At 40.7% G+C, this 19737-nt stretch overlaps 1 protein-coding gene across 2 annotated transcripts in view; it reads left to right on the top strand.

Moving 5' to 3' along the window:
- phf14 (PHD finger protein 14) overlaps window positions 1–19737 on the top strand; it is a 94047-nt gene that overhangs the window by 40946 nt on the left and 33364 nt on the right. For both annotated transcript variants that reach the window (XM_022746642.1, XM_022746643.1), the window contains exons 7-10: window positions 1903–2040; window positions 2813–2959; window positions 8944–9214; window positions 10543–10649. In XM_022746642.1, coding sequence (XP_022602363.1) covers window positions 1903–2040; window positions 2813–2959; window positions 8944–9214; window positions 10543–10649 — 663 coding nt within the window. The remainder of the gene's footprint in view (window positions 1–1902; window positions 2041–2812; window positions 2960–8943; window positions 9215–10542; window positions 10650–19737) is intronic.

Genomic DNA, 19737 nt, shown 5'->3' on the forward strand with positions numbered 1-19737 from the left:
GCAGTTTAGTGATGCATAGCTTTAGTAAGGTTTTATTGTCATGCTTAACATCCTGCAGGAGCCAGTTTTAGATTTGCTTTTTGATTACTGTATCCTGACTTTATATCCAAGTACACTCACCGAACACTTTATTAGGAGCATCTAACAAACACTGGGTAGTTGCTCCCTTTGTTCTCAAAATTTCTTCGTGGCATGGATTCCACTAGATGTTGGGAACTTTCCTTTGAAATGATGCATCACATCATTTCTTCAGATTTTTCAGCTGCACATTCATGCTGCCAATCTCCTGTTCCACACATAATAATAATAATAATAATAACAGTTGATGATAAATAAACAATAATAATTAGATTAGTCCACTTCCTTTGGCTGAGGTGTTGTATAGCCTGATGGCAGCAGGAACAGAGGATCTCCTGAACCTCTCTGTTCTGCAGCACAGTGAGGTGAGACGTTTGCTGCACCTGTGGCTGCTTCTGTCCTGCCAGAATGTTGTGGAGAAGATGGTTGGTATTGTTCAAGATGGCCTCCATCTTACATTGCATGCGTCTCTCCACAACAGTCCTGAGTGAGTCCACACTCCTGCCAAGCACACACCCAGCCTTTTTGACCAGCTTGTCCAGTCTCTTTGTGTTTGTGTTTGACATGCTGCTGCCACTGATAAAACTGCTGGATTCAGGTCTGGAGATGGGGGGGGGGGGTGAACTTAAGTTCACTGAACTCACTGTGTGAACTCACAATGTCACAAACTGAAGCCAGTTTGTGACATTGAGCATGATCCTGCTGGAAGGAGCCATTAGAAGATGGTGAACTGTGGTCATGAAGGAAGAACATGGATGAACAATACTCAGATAGACTGAGACATTCAGACCATGATTAATTGGTATTAAGAAGAAAAACATTCCCCTCACCATCACACCACCACCACCAGCCTGGACTGTTGACACCAGGCAGGTTGGTCCATAGATTCAAACTCTGACTCTACCATCTGTCCAACTGTCCAGTGTTGGTGAGTCTGTGTCCACTGCAGCCTCAGGTTTCTGGTCTTGGTGACAGGAAGTGGAACCTGATGTCGTCTCTGCTGTTGAAGGTTGGACATGGTGTTCACTCCGAAGCTTCTCTGCTCAGCACAGTTGTAAAGAGTGACCGTAGCCTTTCTGTCAGCACCAACCAGTCTGTCCATTCTCCTCTGACCTCTGACCTCTCTCATCAACACAGAGCTGGACGCTTTTGTTGTTGCTCCATTCTGAGTTAAAACTCTACAGACTGTTAAGTGTGAAAATCCAGGAGAGTTTATGCTGCCACATGATTGGCTGATTGGATAATTGCATGAATAAGCAGGTATATAGGTGTTCCTAATAAAGTGTTTGATTAATCCATATTGTTCATGTTTTGACATTATTCCTGCTTAAATTATTGTCCTCTAGATTTAGAAAATGCAAAATTTTCTGAAGGAAACTTGGGAAGCTTATTTGTTTACACTGTTTCAGTGTTTGTTGTGAAAGCAGTTCAAATATGAGTGTAAGTGAAATTATTGACAGCACATGACAGTGACATAGTTGAATAGAGGCCTGTTTAAAATGCTGCATGAGCCCTATCATTGACACTTTTTGGCCTTTTCAGCTGCTGAACACCATGCCACTGTGCTGTAGTTTGTTTGGACATGAATGTCAGTAAAAAACCTTGAAGTCAAGCTCCAAGACAGAGATAGAACGTTTCAACATTTCATCCACCCTGTTTTCATACTTAAACATTGTCGTCAGTGGCTCTTAAGAGAAAATGCATTGTTTTAGAGTAGATATGTGACTTAACCACTGGGAGAAACTATGGCACATACGTGTATAAGAAAGCAACCTTACTGCAGCTACAGCTTGAAGTCTCAGTGTTGTATTCTGTTACACATAGGAGTGCAGTTTCTGTGAAGATACCCGTTTTGCCAGGACTGGTGTGTGCATCAGCTGCGATGCGGGCATGTGTCGGTCCTATTTCCATGTTACCTGTGCACAGAGGGAGGGACTCCTGTCTGAGGCTGCAGCGGAGGAGGTAAGGGGAGCAAACAATGGCATATTGTCACTTAACTTTCAAAGGGGTGAATAAAATTCAATATTAGGTGCTATGCTGCTAGCCATCTGTCTAAATGACAAGCTCAAGTGATGCAATGTTAAAAGAGTTGAGATTTTATTATGCAGACACAGAACACAAAAGACAGGCCCTGTGTTTGTGCCACACCTCATCTATATTCTAGTCACATGACATGTTGAAGCTGAAGTACTTCAAGTACCACTTAAAATTGTTTGTGGGGCTTTTTAGCAAAACTTCTGTCACACCCACTTACAAGTGTTATTATTGATAGATTTACACATTGAAACCAGGCCTGGCCCCTTGCTGTCTAGCTTCTAGCCTGTTAGCTAAAGGCAGCATGATGCAAACAGTCACCACTGTGTCCGCACCTGTACTGACTGTTGAAGCAGAACAAATGTGATGTTTCTTTTTGAGGATGGATAAAACTTGATCAGAAGGACTGAAGTTTAAGTTTGAGCTAACTGCAAGCTAACCATCCAGGAACATGCAAGCGCAAGTAAACCATAATAGAACAAGCATAGTCAAACTGTTGATAACTTCCACTGCAGCAAGCTAAGCTGCAATTATTCTAGGAAGCAAACAGCTGGAAAAACTGCTTCTGCTGTCGTCATATTTCTTCCTGTGACAGAGTGATAAATGGAGGCAAAAAATAAAAGCTGTAAAAGATAATGCCCCTGTTTTGACTAAATATATATAACTGCTACACTCATGTATATCATTTTTGTTTCTTTAGGATATAGCAGATCCTTTTTTTGCGTACTGCAAACAGCATGCAGACCGGTTTGACAGGAAGTGGAAAAGAAAGAATTATCTGGCCTTACAGTCTTACTGTAAGGTCTCCCTGCAGGAGCGAGAGAAACAGCTTACTCCTGAAGCTCAGGTAAGGTTCATTAATTTACATCAGCTGCAGCAGCCAAACCTCAACTTTCCAAATGTGCATGTGTGTTTGTACCTCAATCCATACGCCCTAAGTCTGGGCAGTTTGCTACTGTGTACTTCTTAAGTAGTGGAGATGAGGCCTAGGTTTGGGTTTGCAATTAGGATTAGGTTTAGGGTATATTATTTGCAATGTTTTAAGTTTCACTTTAAGTCCCACTGTTTATGAAACACCCACTGGGGTGTCCCACTGTTTATGTTTTTTCATGTAGGAATTTTGTGAGCTCATATGGTTTTGATTCTGAGGGGGACTTGATTTAAGTATAGAGCATAAAAGGGTGACTATAACAGGCACATATTATTACATGCTCAGACATACTACCAGACAGGTAACTTGGAGTTGGAAGTTTGTTTTGGTTTCTGATGTGTTGTAAGTCAGCATTCCTAATGTGTTCTGAGGGAACTGCTGGTCCTGCTGGATTGTTTGCTCTGAAACTTCAGGGGACCTTCCCTTACATTCACATAAGCACAGACTGAGCACCATCTCAATTTCAACAGTCAGACGGTCTGGTGAGAGGAACTCTTCAAGCAGAACCCCAAACACTGTGTCTAGTGAACAAGGCACTGCTCATCACCTGGCTAATAACATTCCTACGGTGATGCATGGTGGTGGCAGTATCATGCTATGGGGTTGCTTCTCATCAGCAGGGATGAGGAGACTGGTCAGAATTGATGGAAGGATGAGTGCAGCCAAACACAGAGAGCTCCTTGGAGAGAACCTGCTCCAGAGTATAATTAAGTCCAATCAAGTTTTAGATACATCTCAAGAATAATTAATGGTCCCGCTGTAGAAAGTGAGATTTCTGCATCTTTTTTAAGTTAAAGAGCAGGTCTATGTACAAATTATATACAGATGGTGATAAAGGAAAAACCTGAAAACTGAGAAACAGCATGACAATCCTTCCATCCACAGGGCAAGAGGGGCCACAGAAGGGTTTGATCAATATGAAAATTATGTGAATCATGTGCTATGGCCTTTGCAGTCACCAAATCTCAACCAAACTGAGCACCTATGGAAGACTTTGGACTGACATGTTAGACAGCGCTCTCCACCACCACCACCACATCACCAAATGAGGGAATATCATTAGGAAGAATTGTGTTCATCAATAAAGCTTCAGTGCAGTAGATTGCAGAGATCTTGGTGTAAGTACTACATCTATTGAAGAAGTGAAGGTGATCAGGTGAAGAAGCACTCCAAATGTGCATAGTAAGTGTTAGACATGTTAGGGTGTTAGAGGTGTCAGAACAGGAGGTGCTCTCTTAAGAGATGAGTCTTCAACAGATTCTTGAAGATAGAGAGGGACGACCATGCTCTGACAGACTTTGGTAGCTTTGTCCACCGTCAGGGAACTACAGACCAGAAGAGTATGGATTGAGACTTGAGTCTTGTGTTCAGGGATGGTGATGCTAGACCACATTCCTAGGAGGAACACAGTGGCTGAGAAGGAGAAGAAAGGCTGAATGACTGAGTTCAAATAGATGGAGCAGAACCAGAAGTTACTCTGAATGCAGCATTAGTGACTTGGATTTGATTGAGGCGACCATGGGTAGACAGTGTAGGTCAATGAGTAGCGGAGTTACATGCCTTTTTGGGCTGATCCAAGACCAGTTGCCGTATTTTGGACCATCTGTAAGGGTTTCACTGTCAGAGTGTCAAGTCAAGGCTGTCAGAAGGGCATTAAAGTTGTCGAGGCGAGAGATAACAATGGTCTGGACCAAGAGCTGAGTGGAGTACTGAGTCAAGTAAGGCCTGATTTTACTCATTTTGTATAGAGCAAAGTAGCATGACAGAGAGACGGATGCAACATGAGAAGGAGAGCCGGTCATCACACATGACACCCCTGTTTTCCATGACCTTGGTTGGGATAAGAGATTAAGAGGTGATTTTTATATTGTGATGAAAAGACTGATTAGCTGGGATGAGTAGAGTTCAGTCTTAGAGAGGTTTAGTTGAAGGTGGTGTTCCTTCATCCATGTGGATATATCAGAGAGACAGGCCGAGATCCACGCAGCGGCAGTTGGATCATCTGGGGCGGGGGGCAGGTATAGTTGGGTGTCGTCTGCATAGCAATGATATGAGAAGCCATGTGAGTGGATAATTTGACTCAAGGAGGTGGTGTATATTGCAAAGAGGAGGGGTCCCAGTACCGACTCTTGTGGCACTCCAATGAGGAGGGGATGGGATAGGGACATTTGTCCTTGCCATGACACACTGAAGGACTGCCCTGTGAGATAGGATTCAACAGAGTACAGACGGCAAGATGCTTCACTGTATTAAAGGCTGCTGAGAGGTCCAGCAAGATAAGAACTGAGGACTGAACTGCAGCTCTGGCTGCTGTTAGAGTTTATGTCACAGACAACAGGGCTGTTTCGCTGGAGTGGCCGCTCTTAAAGCCCAACTGATCTGGATCAAGGAGGTTGTTCCATGATAGAAATTCTGAGACCTGCTTAAAAGCTGATCCGTGTATACACCTAGATAATAATGGAAATAGTGACATGGGCCGACAGTTCTCCACATAAACAGGTGAGGGCTTTTTGATCAGAGGAGTTACATGAGTCGGTTTGAATGCAGTTGGAAATGTTCCCGAAGCCAGTGAAGTATTTATCACATGTGACTGCAGGTGCAATGGTGGGAGATATGGCTTTGAAGAGGTTTGTGGGAATGGGGTCCAGTGCCAGGTAGTAGAAAGTCTACTGGCAGAAACTGTGCCTTAAAATTAGCTATCATGACTTCTGTAATTTTCTGATGTCACAACTTTACAGTCATTGCCCTCAGTTATGCCCTTAGCACTGCCTATTGGGACCCACAGTTACACTTGGACTAAAAAAGCAGCTGTTATTATGGTTGTGTGTGTGGACTGTGAACTTGCTTACTTACAGTTGAGCGATGATATCCAGTGCCTGGAGACAGAGCTCCAAAAAAAGGATAAGCTGCTTGACGGCTTTGTCTCTGTAGCTGCTGCCCAGACAAAGCATATTTCCATTATAATTTCTCCCCGATATGCCACTGTCACACCGCTGCTGGTAGATGTTCATTCCATGCATTTCCCTTAACATGGCCACCAGTCTATTGTCTGCAGTCCCATTCAAAACTCCACATGCTATGGCGTGACAGAAGGATAGACTGCTTCTTCTCCTTCCCCTAGTAATCCACTCGCCATTTTCCACTCTTGCTGTCCCAGCTTGCCCATTCACCCACCTCCCCAATGTCCCCAATGTTCTACGATTTTGCAGCCATGCACACTACCCTGGCTGGCCTTGATGCACGCTGGCACTGTACTGGTTCACCTGGAGGGTCTAGCAGCTGAGGAGAGTGAGCTGGAGGCGTGGTAGCAGGGTCTGCCACAGTCACCCTGACATGGCCAGATTGCACTGGAACCACGCCCAAGACTCTGATGTATAGCTCCACACCAAATCCAGACGGAGCATTTTACTCTGATTTTGACTGTCCGTTTTCAGCACTGACTGAACAATCGCTATTTGCATTTACCTTTTAGTTTTACCAAGTTACAGGAGCAGGTTATAATCTGTTACCTGTGGCTGGCTTGGCTGTGCATCACCCAGAAATAAGTCAGCCAATCAGAGGAGGGGCTCTGAGCCTCTCTTCTGATTAAAATAGAAATTAAAAATAAATAAGAATTAATTTAAATTAAATCTACAACACAATAAAGTGTGTAAAAAGTAAAAGTGTCTGAATACTTTTTATACTTTTTACATTACACACCTTCAACAAGACAGCATGGTGGCTTGACCTTGTGGAAAAAAATAGCACAGTTTTCCTGTAACCAGATTATGGGCTCAAAAGGCCAGAAAGGCAGTGAGCCAAGTGATCGCTGGTCAGCAGCTTCACTGTGAGCTAGGAGTGTAACGGTATGCGTTTTTGTCCCGAACCGTCATGGTAGGGACATCATGGTTTGGTGCATCCAGTCATACGAAGAATACGTCTGAGTGGAAAAAAAGTCAGTCACACATGGCAGCATCCACACTCTTACCCAAGTGGCGGTAATGCCCAGTTAGCCAGCTGCCTTTAAACAAAAACCGGAAGAAGAAGAAAATGCAACAAAACAGAAGAAGAAGAGTAACTATGTCTATTGACATGAATTTCCCTTAGGTGATAAATAAAGTCCATCCAGTTCAGATGACACAGAAGAACTAGAAGACCCACCTGCTTCTGTTCAATGAGCCATGTGGGAAAACTTTCGGGTTCCCTGTGGACTATAACAGTGATGGCGTGCGAGTGGTGGATTGGACGAGCACAGTGTGTTGGTGTTGTTCCACAGCTATGCTTAATGTCAGTGGAAACACGTCAAACATGCTAATGCATATTAGACGGCATCACCCAGATGTGCCAATCACTGGAGCTAGGCAAAAGAAAACAGGAGTCCAACAACTTATCCGTACTGTTTTAAGAAGCCTCCAGATTTGAAAGCAGACAGGGCCAAAGGCATTACCGAAGCTATGGCATATATATTTAAACCATATGCAGTAGTATATTAAATTGAAAGTTCTCAAGCGTTGTTACAATGTCCCATCCCGTGTGCACATAAGCCACTCCATGGTCAGTGCCATTTATAGGCATGCCTGAGCGGTGATTGAGCATGAGTTTTATATGTGTGTGTGTTTTATATGTGTGTGTGTGTGTGTGTGTGTGTGTGTGTGTGTATATTTAAAATACAACTTGCACAAGTTGTATTTTTTATTACTCTACGTATAAATTTTTTACTTTTATAACAACAGATGCTTTTCAGTTTTGTAGCTGATTGTGACCTGTTGCCTTTTGTTTTTTATCAGCACTACATAAAAATATGACTTATGTGAGTATGTTTTGATCACTGTTTAATATACTATAGGCTGTGCCAACTACCTCAGGTAGTTCTAAACGACACTAGGTGGAACAAACCGTAGCTTACTACCATACTGTCTGTTCAAAATAAATGAGAAGAAACCTAGAATTATGCATTTGGGAGTTGTTGTTTTTTTTTCCCGTTGCACCGAATTCATACTGAACCGTGACCCCAAAACCGAAGCACGTACCTAACCGTGACTTCTGTATGACCCCTAGTGTGAGCACACACTGTAGGTTAGTGATAGACTTGGAAATGGTTTCCTGCTTATCTCTGCATGTTTGAATTTCCTGTTCTCATTTTCTGTTTTTTGCTTTGAGAGCTTGGAGAACAGCATCTTGCTGCTAGCATTACACACCAGACTAATGGTGACAACTTGTTTTCATGGTAATGACAGTATGCTTTTTGTGATTGGAGTGGACGCGCACATACACACATAGAGTGCTAAGGGGCAGATACACATACGCACAAGCAGATTACCACCACGTCACGCTGTTCACTTGCACACATTAACAAGTATGTGGGCATGTTCAAACCTCAGTCACTACATATTGTCATGAGTGACACAATGTGGTCCGCACTCTAGACTTAATTACATACGACTCTCCACATTCTGCAGTAGTTTTCATTGTTTCTACCAAAACCATATGAGAGGTATTTTGTTGACATGAATTCAGCCTTCAAGATGACACTTGTCTGTGGACAGCCTGAATATGACTATGAGTCCATAAAATGTGAGTGACAGTACACTTACGTCACTCACCATGGGCAAGAATAATCTTGAGGAAATGTCACAATTGAGACTGACAGGTGTGGAAACTGTTCCAGCAACACAAAATACTGTATTAAGCAATATGCGTAGGTATGACTGAGAGCATGTTGAACATTTTGAACTCTCCCCCCAAAAAGTAAAAATGTATCACAACCAATTTTGGTCAGGACGCATACTTTTAAAACACAATTTTAGACAGTAATGTATTTCCAGATTTGTGGCAACACTGTGGCAACACTGATGGTTTAAAATGTGGGAGTATGTCTATGAACATTTGTGTGTGTGTGTGTGTCTGTGTCCCTCCTGCAGGCCCGTATCACGACCCGCCTACAGCAGTACAGGGCAAAAGCAGAGTTGTCCAGGAACACCCGGCCTCAGGCTTGGGTGCCCCGGGAAAAGCTGCCACGACCTCTGACTTCCAGTGCCTCAGCCATCAGGAAGCTGATGAGGAAGGCGGAGCTGATGGGCATCAGCACCGACATTTTCCCCGTGGACACATCTGACGCCAACGCCAGCATGGACGGACGCAGGAAGCACAAGCAGCCGGCCCTCACAGCAGACTTTGTCAATTACTACCTGGGTGAGGAACCTATTCCCACAGCTCCAGTGACTGCAGTTGTTGTTTATTTTCCTCTCATTTTCTTGCCAATCTTGTTTTACCTCTTATTCCTGTGTAACGTGGGTAGAGCTGCCTCTGAAACAAGAAAAAACACTTTTCCTCTTTTGAAACCTTTGCTTGCAGTGAGTGAGAATCATAATTGATGCTTTAGATGTCTATAAATAAACAAGAAAGCATTAAGAGCAGAAACCTACAGAGCATTTGTAGAGAAAAATATTGGCATTGAAATTGGCATTCAGAATAAAATTTGTTACAAAACAGTTATTACAACTTTTTTAAAATCCAAGCATTATTTAAGTAATTTAATGCAGCATTTATAATGCATTCAGAAAGATTTTTCCCTTGGCCCAGATCAAATTAACTAAACTACAGGTGTATGAACACACCTGTCCATCATGAGTCCAACAGTTTTACATGAGTGCAATACTAATCAGTGGAATACTCCTTTCAACAGACCGAAAACAAGTCAAGTCACAGCATGTTAGCCACTATACAATTCCTCTTCCATTGTTAAAGCACAAGTTATACTTTATCCTCACGTGAATAATCCATTAGCAACCAAATAACTCTTCAGAGTCTCTCTACTGATGGTCACTCTGTTATGTGCATGATACAGGAGTGGTTATGTGTTAGTTATAGTTTTCTACTTTTCTGACACTATGAATTCATGCTTCTAGTGGGTATAGGAGGTGAATGAAAAACACACTGGTTTCTTGCAATGTTGTCGAGGCACCCCACCCTGCCTGAAATAAAAGGTACATCCGTTAATTTCATAGGAAATTATTTAATGAGATGTATGTTTTTCCCCCTTTCCATCTTCCTCTATTCTCCTTCAGAGAAACAGGTCTGAGCTGAAAATGTGATGCATATATGTACATTTGCTGAGAGCCACTCATACGGCTGTCTTCTGTGCCATGCACTTATTTTACTGATGCATTCAAAGCATCAATAAAAAATGTTTCTATAATATACAGTTAGTTTCTTTCTCTCTATTTATTAGATCCAAAGCACAGAAATTATGCCTGGTATCATGCAATTTTATTGAAGATATACTGTGTGGCATTAACTGTTGTACAGGGTGGCTAAGTTATTGTGAATGTGTGTGAATTCTTCTCCCCAAAAATGATGATGGTGCCAGATGTGGAGGAGAGGCCATGGTAGTAACCTTGAGAGCATACAACGTTAGCCTGCAGCAGAGGGCCTATCTGTCATCAGTACACTCTCTCATGGGCTTTTTCCTGTATAGAGATTGTGATCGTACCATTGATTTTTGTCCCATTGATATTCAGAGCGGAACATGCGAATGATCCAGATCCAGGACAACATCTCTGAACAGAAGAGCTTAAAAGACAAGCTGGAGAATGAGCAAGAAAAACTGCATGTGGAGTACAACAAGGTGAGTAGCACAATCCAAACCTGCAGGAATCTGGGTTTTCTCTGGGGATGGGCTGGTGTGTGAAATGTGCAATGTGCTTTAAGATATATTAGACAGGTTCTTGCTTATTTGAAAGTTTAAATGAACAGTGTTACTTTTACAGTGTTAATATTATGATAAATAAGATTATGACTAGGAAGTCATTCAACCACACATAATTAAACATATGAACAAATAATCATCACCTGGTGTAGCTGTGAGAAAGTAGACTACAGCCACCAGTGTCTTTCAAAACAAAAGTGTTGTACTGCTTATTTAAGGTTCAGACTATAATATTTAAATTATTATGTGCCTGCAATGCAATAGCATTGAAGGCATGTATTATTATTAGTTATATTTTATTATATTATTTTATTATTAGTTATATTATTATTAGTTATTAGAATGCTGAGGCATTCACACTGTTGTTCTTCAAATCTTTATATTTAGTGTGAATGCTACTTATTCCACCTTTCCGCGGTTTCCAACTACTCCTTCATATTTTCTCGTACAGAAACCATTCAACTATCAAAACATTCAGCTTGTTCTGTAGATTATCAGATGTATACAACTTTATTGTACTATTAATAATTTTCAAAATATTAATCTTTTCCTGAAATTATTTTGCCTTTCAAATTACACACAAATGGACATATTGAAAGGTAGACAGGTAGACAGACATAGTTTCACTCACGAAACATTTGGCTGTTAATTTCAGTTTGAAATCTAACTGACTCCACATTACATATATTCTTATTAGTTGATTACTTTTGGAGCTCATTCTGAGCCCTGACACACACACACACACACACACACACACACACACAGAAACACACACAGACAGAAAGCTGTTTACAAATTAGTAGTAATAGGGGGAGATACCAGTTCAGACTGGACAGACCAACAGGTGATACAGCAGCAGACATATTGAATTTAACCTGCTCCACTGGTGCTATACTCCAGATCCTCCTTTTACTTTCCTTCGGTTGTTAACTACTCCTGCATTCTATGTGCTATATAAACCGCTCAACTATCAAAATGTTCAGCTTCTTCAGGAGTTGTATCCTTTCCTTCAACTTTTTGATACTAACGATGTTCAACTCCTTAAAAACATTAATGTCTTTGAAAGACTTACAGACTTCACTCAAACTTTAAACTGTTCTCAAGACTTTCAGCTATTAAGTGATTATTCAGCTTATTGATATAATAAATTAAAATTTCTACTGTTTAGGATGCAGTCCATCTATCATTTACTAATACAAATGATTACTTCTTCATTTTTATGGCATTTTATTACTACTTCCACCTTTGGCATTTTATAATTTGACTTTCAACAGCATGTTTCAATTTTCAACTTTTGCAGCTAATGGTTTTCTGCTCCTCCAGTTCATAATTTTGGCATCTAATTTTCAAAGCACAGCACATAAATGTGAGCTGCCTTCATCAGCAATTCAGGTGTTTTTCAACCATATCATCCCATTCAACCTCTAGCTTACAAGTTCTGCTTTTAATCTTCAGCAATTGCTTGAGTTACTTCAGTATTGCTTCATCAATCTCATTCAGCTCTCAGCATTCACACGCATTTTCAACAGGAAATGCATTTTTTAGTTATTATTGCTGCAGCATTCACACTATTGTTATTCATCTTTATTGTGTTCCATACAGAAACACACATAAATACAGACAAGCAGAGAGGTACACAGACAGATAGATAGACACACACACACACACACACACACGCACACACATGAACCCGAGACACACAAACACAAAAAACGGACACATAGACAGGTTGACAGGTACACAGACAGAGAGGCAGATAGATTACATACAGTATATTCCAATTGGTGGATTACCTTTGGAGCTCATTATGATTGGTGAATTGCCTTACTACCCAATGTTTCCCAGGTGCTACCTTTTTCAGGTATAAAGAAAGGTAGGCAGCCAGACAGATGGACAGCATTGTCACTTTACTGACATTTCTGCAATTATTTACACACATCTCAACTGTTTTCACTGGAAAAATGTTTCAATCCAGTTGTAATCATGAAGCATCCGGCAGTTAATTTCAGTTTGTCATTCTAACTGACACAGAAACACACATAAATACAGACAGAGAGGAGAGAGGCACACAGATAGATAGAAAGGTACACAAAAACAGACACACACAGACTCATGCAAGCAAACAGATACAGACACACACACACATTCACACACACGAACCAGAGACACAGACACATGTATACAAACACACACACACACACACACACACACAGAAAACTGTTTACAAGTTAGTACTCATAGAGGGAGACAAAATGACAACAGTTGCAGTTGCAACAATGCTGTTTGTTACACGTTACATCAACTATTCAGGCCTTTTTCAACCATTTCAGGACGTTCAACCTCCAGCTTTCAAGTTCTGCTTTTAATCTTCAGCTACTTCAGCTATTACTTCAGCTACTTCAGCATTGCTTCAGCAGTTGCTTCAGCTTCTTCAGCAGTTGTTTCAGCTACTTCTGCAATGCTTTAGCTACTTCAGCATTGCTTTAGCAATCTCATTCAACTCTCAGCATTCATTGCATTTTCATTATTATTCTTATACTTCTTTTTACGGTCTCTCACTACTTCTTCAATCTTTGTTCTACAGAAACCGTTCAACTATCAAAACCTTCAGCTTTTTCTGTACATTATTGGATGTATTCAGATTTTTTATATTATGTATAATTTTTGAAATGTTTAGCTTTTTATAATTTTTTTTTTGTTATTCAAATGAATGGAGACCATGTTCAAATCCTTGAAATCTTCAGCCTCTTTAAACATTAACTACTTCAGCATATTTTCAGCTACAGACTTCATTCAGCGTTTAAAATGAAGAGAAGACTTTCAGCTATTAAACTTGTATTCAACTTTTTGATATCTTCAACAGTTTTCGAATGATCACAGTTTTAGTTTCATGCTATTTTCAGATAATTTCTGAGTTTATAATGGGTGTGTATTGCATGGAATTTTCAGGGCTAGAGTGGATGACATCATTCTTAGTGGGAAAAGCTCTAAAATTTGTCTAACTCGTGTAACTCGTCCTTCCAGCCACATATTTCAGTCTTCACAAATAATTTCTTCCTCATTAGTAGACACATTTGCCCTGTTTCATAAAAAGTTTCTACCTCGGTACAGAAACTAATAGAATTTGAAACGTGACCCTCCAAGTGATGCGAGCACTCCTCAAACTCTCCCATAGACTGCAATACAAATTCAGGAGTTGATTTCAGGAGAAAACCCTAACTGACCCTTCTTCGCAACTCGCTCCTATTTCCACATTTTTGGCTCTAGAAACACCAAAACCACATAGAGGTGTTTAGGAGAGTCTTGAGGTGCTGACCATGTGATAATTTTGCAGATGTTATTTACCATTTTGTATTAAATGGCAGGAGTTTGAGAGGTTTGCTGACCCCTGTCTCCCATATATTTGTATGAGCTCTGTGTCTTCAACAGCCAGACTCTCTCTCTTACACATGCACACACACAAACCGGAGACACACACACAAACGGACACAGAAAGGTAGACAGACAGACAGGTTGATAGACAGTTTCATTCAGGAAACATTTGGCTGTTGATTTGAGTTTGAAATCTAGCTGACTCCACATAACATATATTCTAATTGGTGGATTACTTTTGGAGCTCATTGTGATTGGTTGAATACCTTTGGAGCTCATTCTGAGCCCTGACGATTGCGATGTTCCTCTAGGCAGTCCACTCCAGTTTGATAACCATAGAGGTTTTACGAAACGTTTGCTGCGGTAAAAGAGAGAGAGAGAGCCTAGATAAACTCTGAAATAATGAAGCCGAATGAAACACACACATGCATATTACATAAGGAACATGAGTGAGTGAATGAGAGGATTTGTGTTGAGTGTGTGTGTTAAATGTCAGTCTGCTGTTCTGTAGACTTGAATTTGTTTCCCATTCATACTATTGACTAAAGTTAGTTCAATCACTTTTTTAAGATCTATTAGCGATGTCTGTATATGTCTTTTTGTCTATGTGTGCATGGCGTGTGACTGAAAAACACCACAAATGCAACTTTTTTTAAAGGTTGCAGTCAGGAGCTCTACAATAATGAATTAAGACAACGCAATCTGTAACAATAGGTCTCTGAATTCTAGTGGAGTGGGAAATATAAAGTAGCACGATATGGAAATACTGAAGTGAAGTAAGAGTACCACAAAATAATTGTACTTCAGTATACAGTACTAGAGTAAATTAACTTTGTTGCTATATGGTCATAGGAATCAGTAAAAATGGGTCACATTTTCTGTATTGCATAAAAGCATAAAATAGTCTGCTACAAGGACCAGAATCCTTTGTGCCCTGACGATTATGATGTCCCTCTAGGCAGTCCATTCTAGTTGTGACCATAGGGTGTATATAAAACGTTTGCTACAGTAAAAGAGAGAGAGAGACAGAGAGAGAGCCCGGATAAACTCTGAAATAATGAAGCTCAATGAAACACACCACATGCTAATTACGTAAGGAACTATGACGAATGTTGATGTCAGGAGTTTTGTTGGGTGTGAGGGATAGACGACGGTGTTTTATTCAGTAGACTCGAGTTCGCCTCCCGTTCATACCATTGACGTAGTTAGTTCAATCACTGCTTTTAGGATCTGTTGGCAATGTCAAGGCACACAGACACACACACAGACAGGAAGCTGTTTACAAGTTTGTACTTATAGAGGGAGATGACCGTTCCATTGGTGTTATACTCGAGATCCTACTTTTACTTTCCTTCAGTTGTTAACTACTCCTGCATATTTTTTACAATGTAAGTGAATGGAGACGATGTTCAAATCCTTCAGACAGGCAGATAGACACAGTTTCATTCAGGAAACATTGGGCTGTTAATTTCAGTTTCTGTTCTAACAGACTCCACATTACATATATTCTAATTGGTGAATTACCTTTAGAGCTCTTTGTGATTGGTGGATTACCTTTAACCAGTGTTTTCCAGGTGCTACCTTTTTCAGAGATAAAGAAAGGAAGGCAGCCAGACAGACAGACAGCATTATCACTATGGCATCCAGTGAGTGCAGGGAGGGGGCACGCATCTGGGCCAAATTACCTGATTAAAGACTCCTCTGATATCTGTGGCGTGTATCAACCACTTTACTGACATTTCTGTCAAATTCCAGTGCAGACTGCTCCAACACTAAATGTGTTGAAATGTGGAGAATTGACCCTCCTTCGTAACTCTAGCTCCTATTTCCACATTTTTGGCTCTAGAAACACCAAAACCACATAGAGTTGTTCAGGAGACCGCTGACCGTGTGATAATTTTGCTGATATCTGTACCGTTTTTCATTAAATGGCAGGAGTTTGAGAGGTTCGCTGACCCCTCTCTCTCTCTCTCTCTCTCTCTCTCTCTAGGCAGGTGTGAAAAAATGCTGTAAAGTAAGAATGCTTTCAAAAATTGAAGTGTTAGTTTATTTTCATCAATTAACAAAATGCAGTGAATGAAATCAATATTTGGTGTGACCACCCTTTGCCTTCAAAACAGCATCAATTCTTCTAGGTACACTTGCACACAGTTTTTGAAGGAACTCTGCTGGTAGGTTGTTCCAAACATCTTGGAGAACTAACAAGAGATCTTCTGTGGATGTAGGCTTCCTCAAATCCTTCTGTCTCTTCATGTAAGACAGACAGACTCGATGATGTTGAGATCAGGGCTCTGTGGGGGCCATACCATCACTTCCAGGACTTTTTGTTCATCTTTACGCTGAAGATAGTTCTTAATGACATTGGCTGTATGTTTGGGGTCGTTGTCCTGCTGCAGAATAAATGATGATGGTATTGCATGATGGATAAGTATCTGCCAGTATTTCTCAGCATTGAGGACACTATTAATCCTGACCAAATCTCCAACTCCACTTGCAGAAATCCAGCCCCAAACTTGCAAGGAACCTCCACCATGCTTCACTGTTGCCTGCAGACACTCATTATTGTACCGCTCTCCAGCCCTTCGGCGAACAAACTGCCTTCTGCTACAGCCAAATATTTCAAATTTTGACTCATCAGTCTAGAGCACCTGCTGCCATTTTTCTGCACCCCAGTTCCTATGTTTTCATGCATAATTGAGTCGCTTGGCCTTGTTTCCATGTTGGAGGTATGGCTTTTTGGCTGCAACTCTTCCATGAAGACCACTTCTGGCCAGACTTCTCCGGACAGTAGAAGTACCTGGGTCCCACTGGTTTCTGCCAGTTCTGAGCTGATGGCACTGCTGGACATCTTCTGATTTCGAAGGGAAATGAGCTTGATGTGTTTTTCCTCTGCTGCACTAAGTTTCCTTGGCCGACCACTGCGTCGATGATCCTCAACGTTGCCCGTTTCTTTGTGCTTCTTCAAAAGAGCTTGAACAGCACATCTTGGAACCTCAGTCTGCTTTGAATTCTTTGTCTGGAAGAGACCTTGCTGATGCAGTATGTTGCTGTATGTTGTTGCTGTGCTCAGTCTTGCCATGGTGTATGACCTGTGACATGAAACTGTCTTCCACAACCTCACCTTGGTAGCAGAGTTTGGCTGTTCCTCACCCAATTTTAAGCCTCCTACACAGCTGTTTCTGTTTCAGTTAATGACTGTGTTTCAACCTACATGTGAAATTGATGATCATTAGCACCTGTTTGGTATAATTGGTTGATCATACATATGACTACAATCCTACAAAATCCCTGACTTTGTGCAAGTGTACCCAAAAAAAATGATGCTGGTTTGAAGTCAAAGGGTAGTAACACCAAATATTGATTTGATTTAGATTTTTCTTTTGTTCGCTCACTTTGCATTTTGTAAATTGATAAAAATAAACAATTATTATTTATATTTTTGAAAGCATTCTTAGTTTACAGCATTTTTTCAAACCTGCCTAAAACTTTTGCACAGTACTGTATATATACTGTATATTGACAGAAACACACAAACACCATTTTCATGATTTGGATTAACCTTCAAAATAAAAGTCTCAACATGGTAAGAGGGAGTTATTGTTTCTGTTGAACAAAACCTTATGCAATTTATACTGCCAAACACAGAAGCACAGACACTTTCAACATAAGAGTCTCAAAAAGGTAAGAGGTAAGGTAGGTAATAAAAGTTCAATCTTAGAAGCTATCGTCTTTATGGGGATATAGTGGTATACCTTTATTGCAATATATGTTAGGGCATGTACATGTGTGCATACATGTCTTGCTATGGTTGTGGAGACAAATTTGGGTTTGAAACCATCAGTGTAAGGTTATTTTGGCCAGTTGTGGTAGCTTCAAAATGCCTTTTGAGGGATACTTGCAGTGACTGAGGTCATTGTCAGGATAAGACTCTGCCACATGAATGAAACTGAAAGTAACGTCCTTCGACAGATTGAAATGTGAGGACTGAAGTACACACACCAAGCAGCAGGCAAATTCGAAAATTCTCCAGGAATTTTTCTCGTTTATATTTTTAAAGGTGTTAATTTTGCTTTGAGCTAAATGCTAAAATCATTATGCTAACATGCTCACTATTGCAAAGCTGACATACTGATGTCTAAAATGTAAAATTTTCATCATGTTCACCATCTTAGTGTGGCATTTTAGCAGGCTAACCATTTGCTAATTAGCACTAAACACAAAGTACAGCTGAAGCTGATGGGATTGTCATTAGTTTCACATGTATTTGGTTCCAAAGCAAAGCACTGGACACATTGAAATTTTGACCTAATGATGCCACTAGATGAAAAGTCAGCAGATCACCAGTTTTTCCAGTTCATTCAGAGGGGAACATGAAGGTGTTTATCTTTTGACTTTTCTTATACGGCCACGATAATTGTTCAGAGTGAATTGCCCTGATGGATGCCATTAAATATGATACAGATATCCATATCCCCATTGGGATTAATTGTAACTGGTTATTTTGTCATTTTTAATCTACCATCATCAGAGAATATGTCCTTTGTCCCATATCTGGGTTTATGACCAGATACCTTCAAAACTATTGACATTTCCAGCCTCAGATGTACTCTGTGTTCATTGCTACTGAGCAAATATTAGTTTGCTACGATGCTAAACTAAAGTTGAGACTATGGTAATCATTACCTGCTAAACATTGGCTTGTTTATATTATCACAATGACCATGTTAGTATGCTGATGTTAGCATTTAGTCAAAGCACCACGATGCCTAAGTGCAGCACAGCGGTGCTAGCAAGGCAGGCCCTATTTTAACAGTCCGGAGCGTGTGGCACAAGTGCATTTATGGTGTGCCCATGTCACTTGCACTAATTTAATGGCGGATAAACTGTCACTGCTCTAGGCTCATGGTTCAAAATGGTCATACTTAGTCTGTTAATTATTCATGGGAGTATTCTATTACAATAAACCAATCACAGTGCCACCATTTGTGGTCAGTTGATTATATATTGTGACTGAGCTGAATGACACAGCTCTACAAAGAAATAACGAGACAATTCACAATGATAGAAATATTTTATGTTACATTATGTGAAGTGTAAACAAATCTTTGGTTCATTATGAAATTGTTGTGGACAATATGTCACAATCCTTCAATCTTCTGAGGCTATGCTGTAATATTAACCTGACAAACATTTGAAGCACATTTTCAGCTCACTCTGCTTCATGCACTCATATAGGTGCATATTACTCTCTTGATAATATACCTTAATCAACAGTGAAATACTGTGCTACTAAGACCAGGTTTTTTTTTTTTGTTTGTTTGTTTTGGGGGCTTTTTATGCCTTTATTTGATAGTACAGTAAAAAGACAGAGAGAGGGGGAATGACATGCAGCAAAGGCCGTCCGATGCGGGACTCGAACCGGGGCCAACTGCAGCGAGGACTGTAGCCTCTACACATGGCTGCCTGCTTAGACCACTACACCACACGACGCCCCAAGACCAGGTTTTTGTTGGTCAATCACTTTCGGCTGCTTTAAAATAGCAATGTGCCAGCAATGCGCCTGACCACACCTCATTTTAAAGCCAACACGCCCATGAGCGCTCAGATGATCGCATGTGTATTTGCTATTTAAACA

The sequence above is a fragment of the Seriola dumerili genome, unplaced genomic scaffold, assembly GCF_002260705.1.
Source record: "Seriola dumerili isolate Sdu_G_001 unplaced genomic scaffold, Sdu_1.0 BDQW01000108.1, whole genome shotgun sequence".
Classification (NCBI taxonomy): domain Eukaryota; kingdom Metazoa; phylum Chordata; class Actinopteri; order Carangiformes; family Carangidae; genus Seriola; species Seriola dumerili.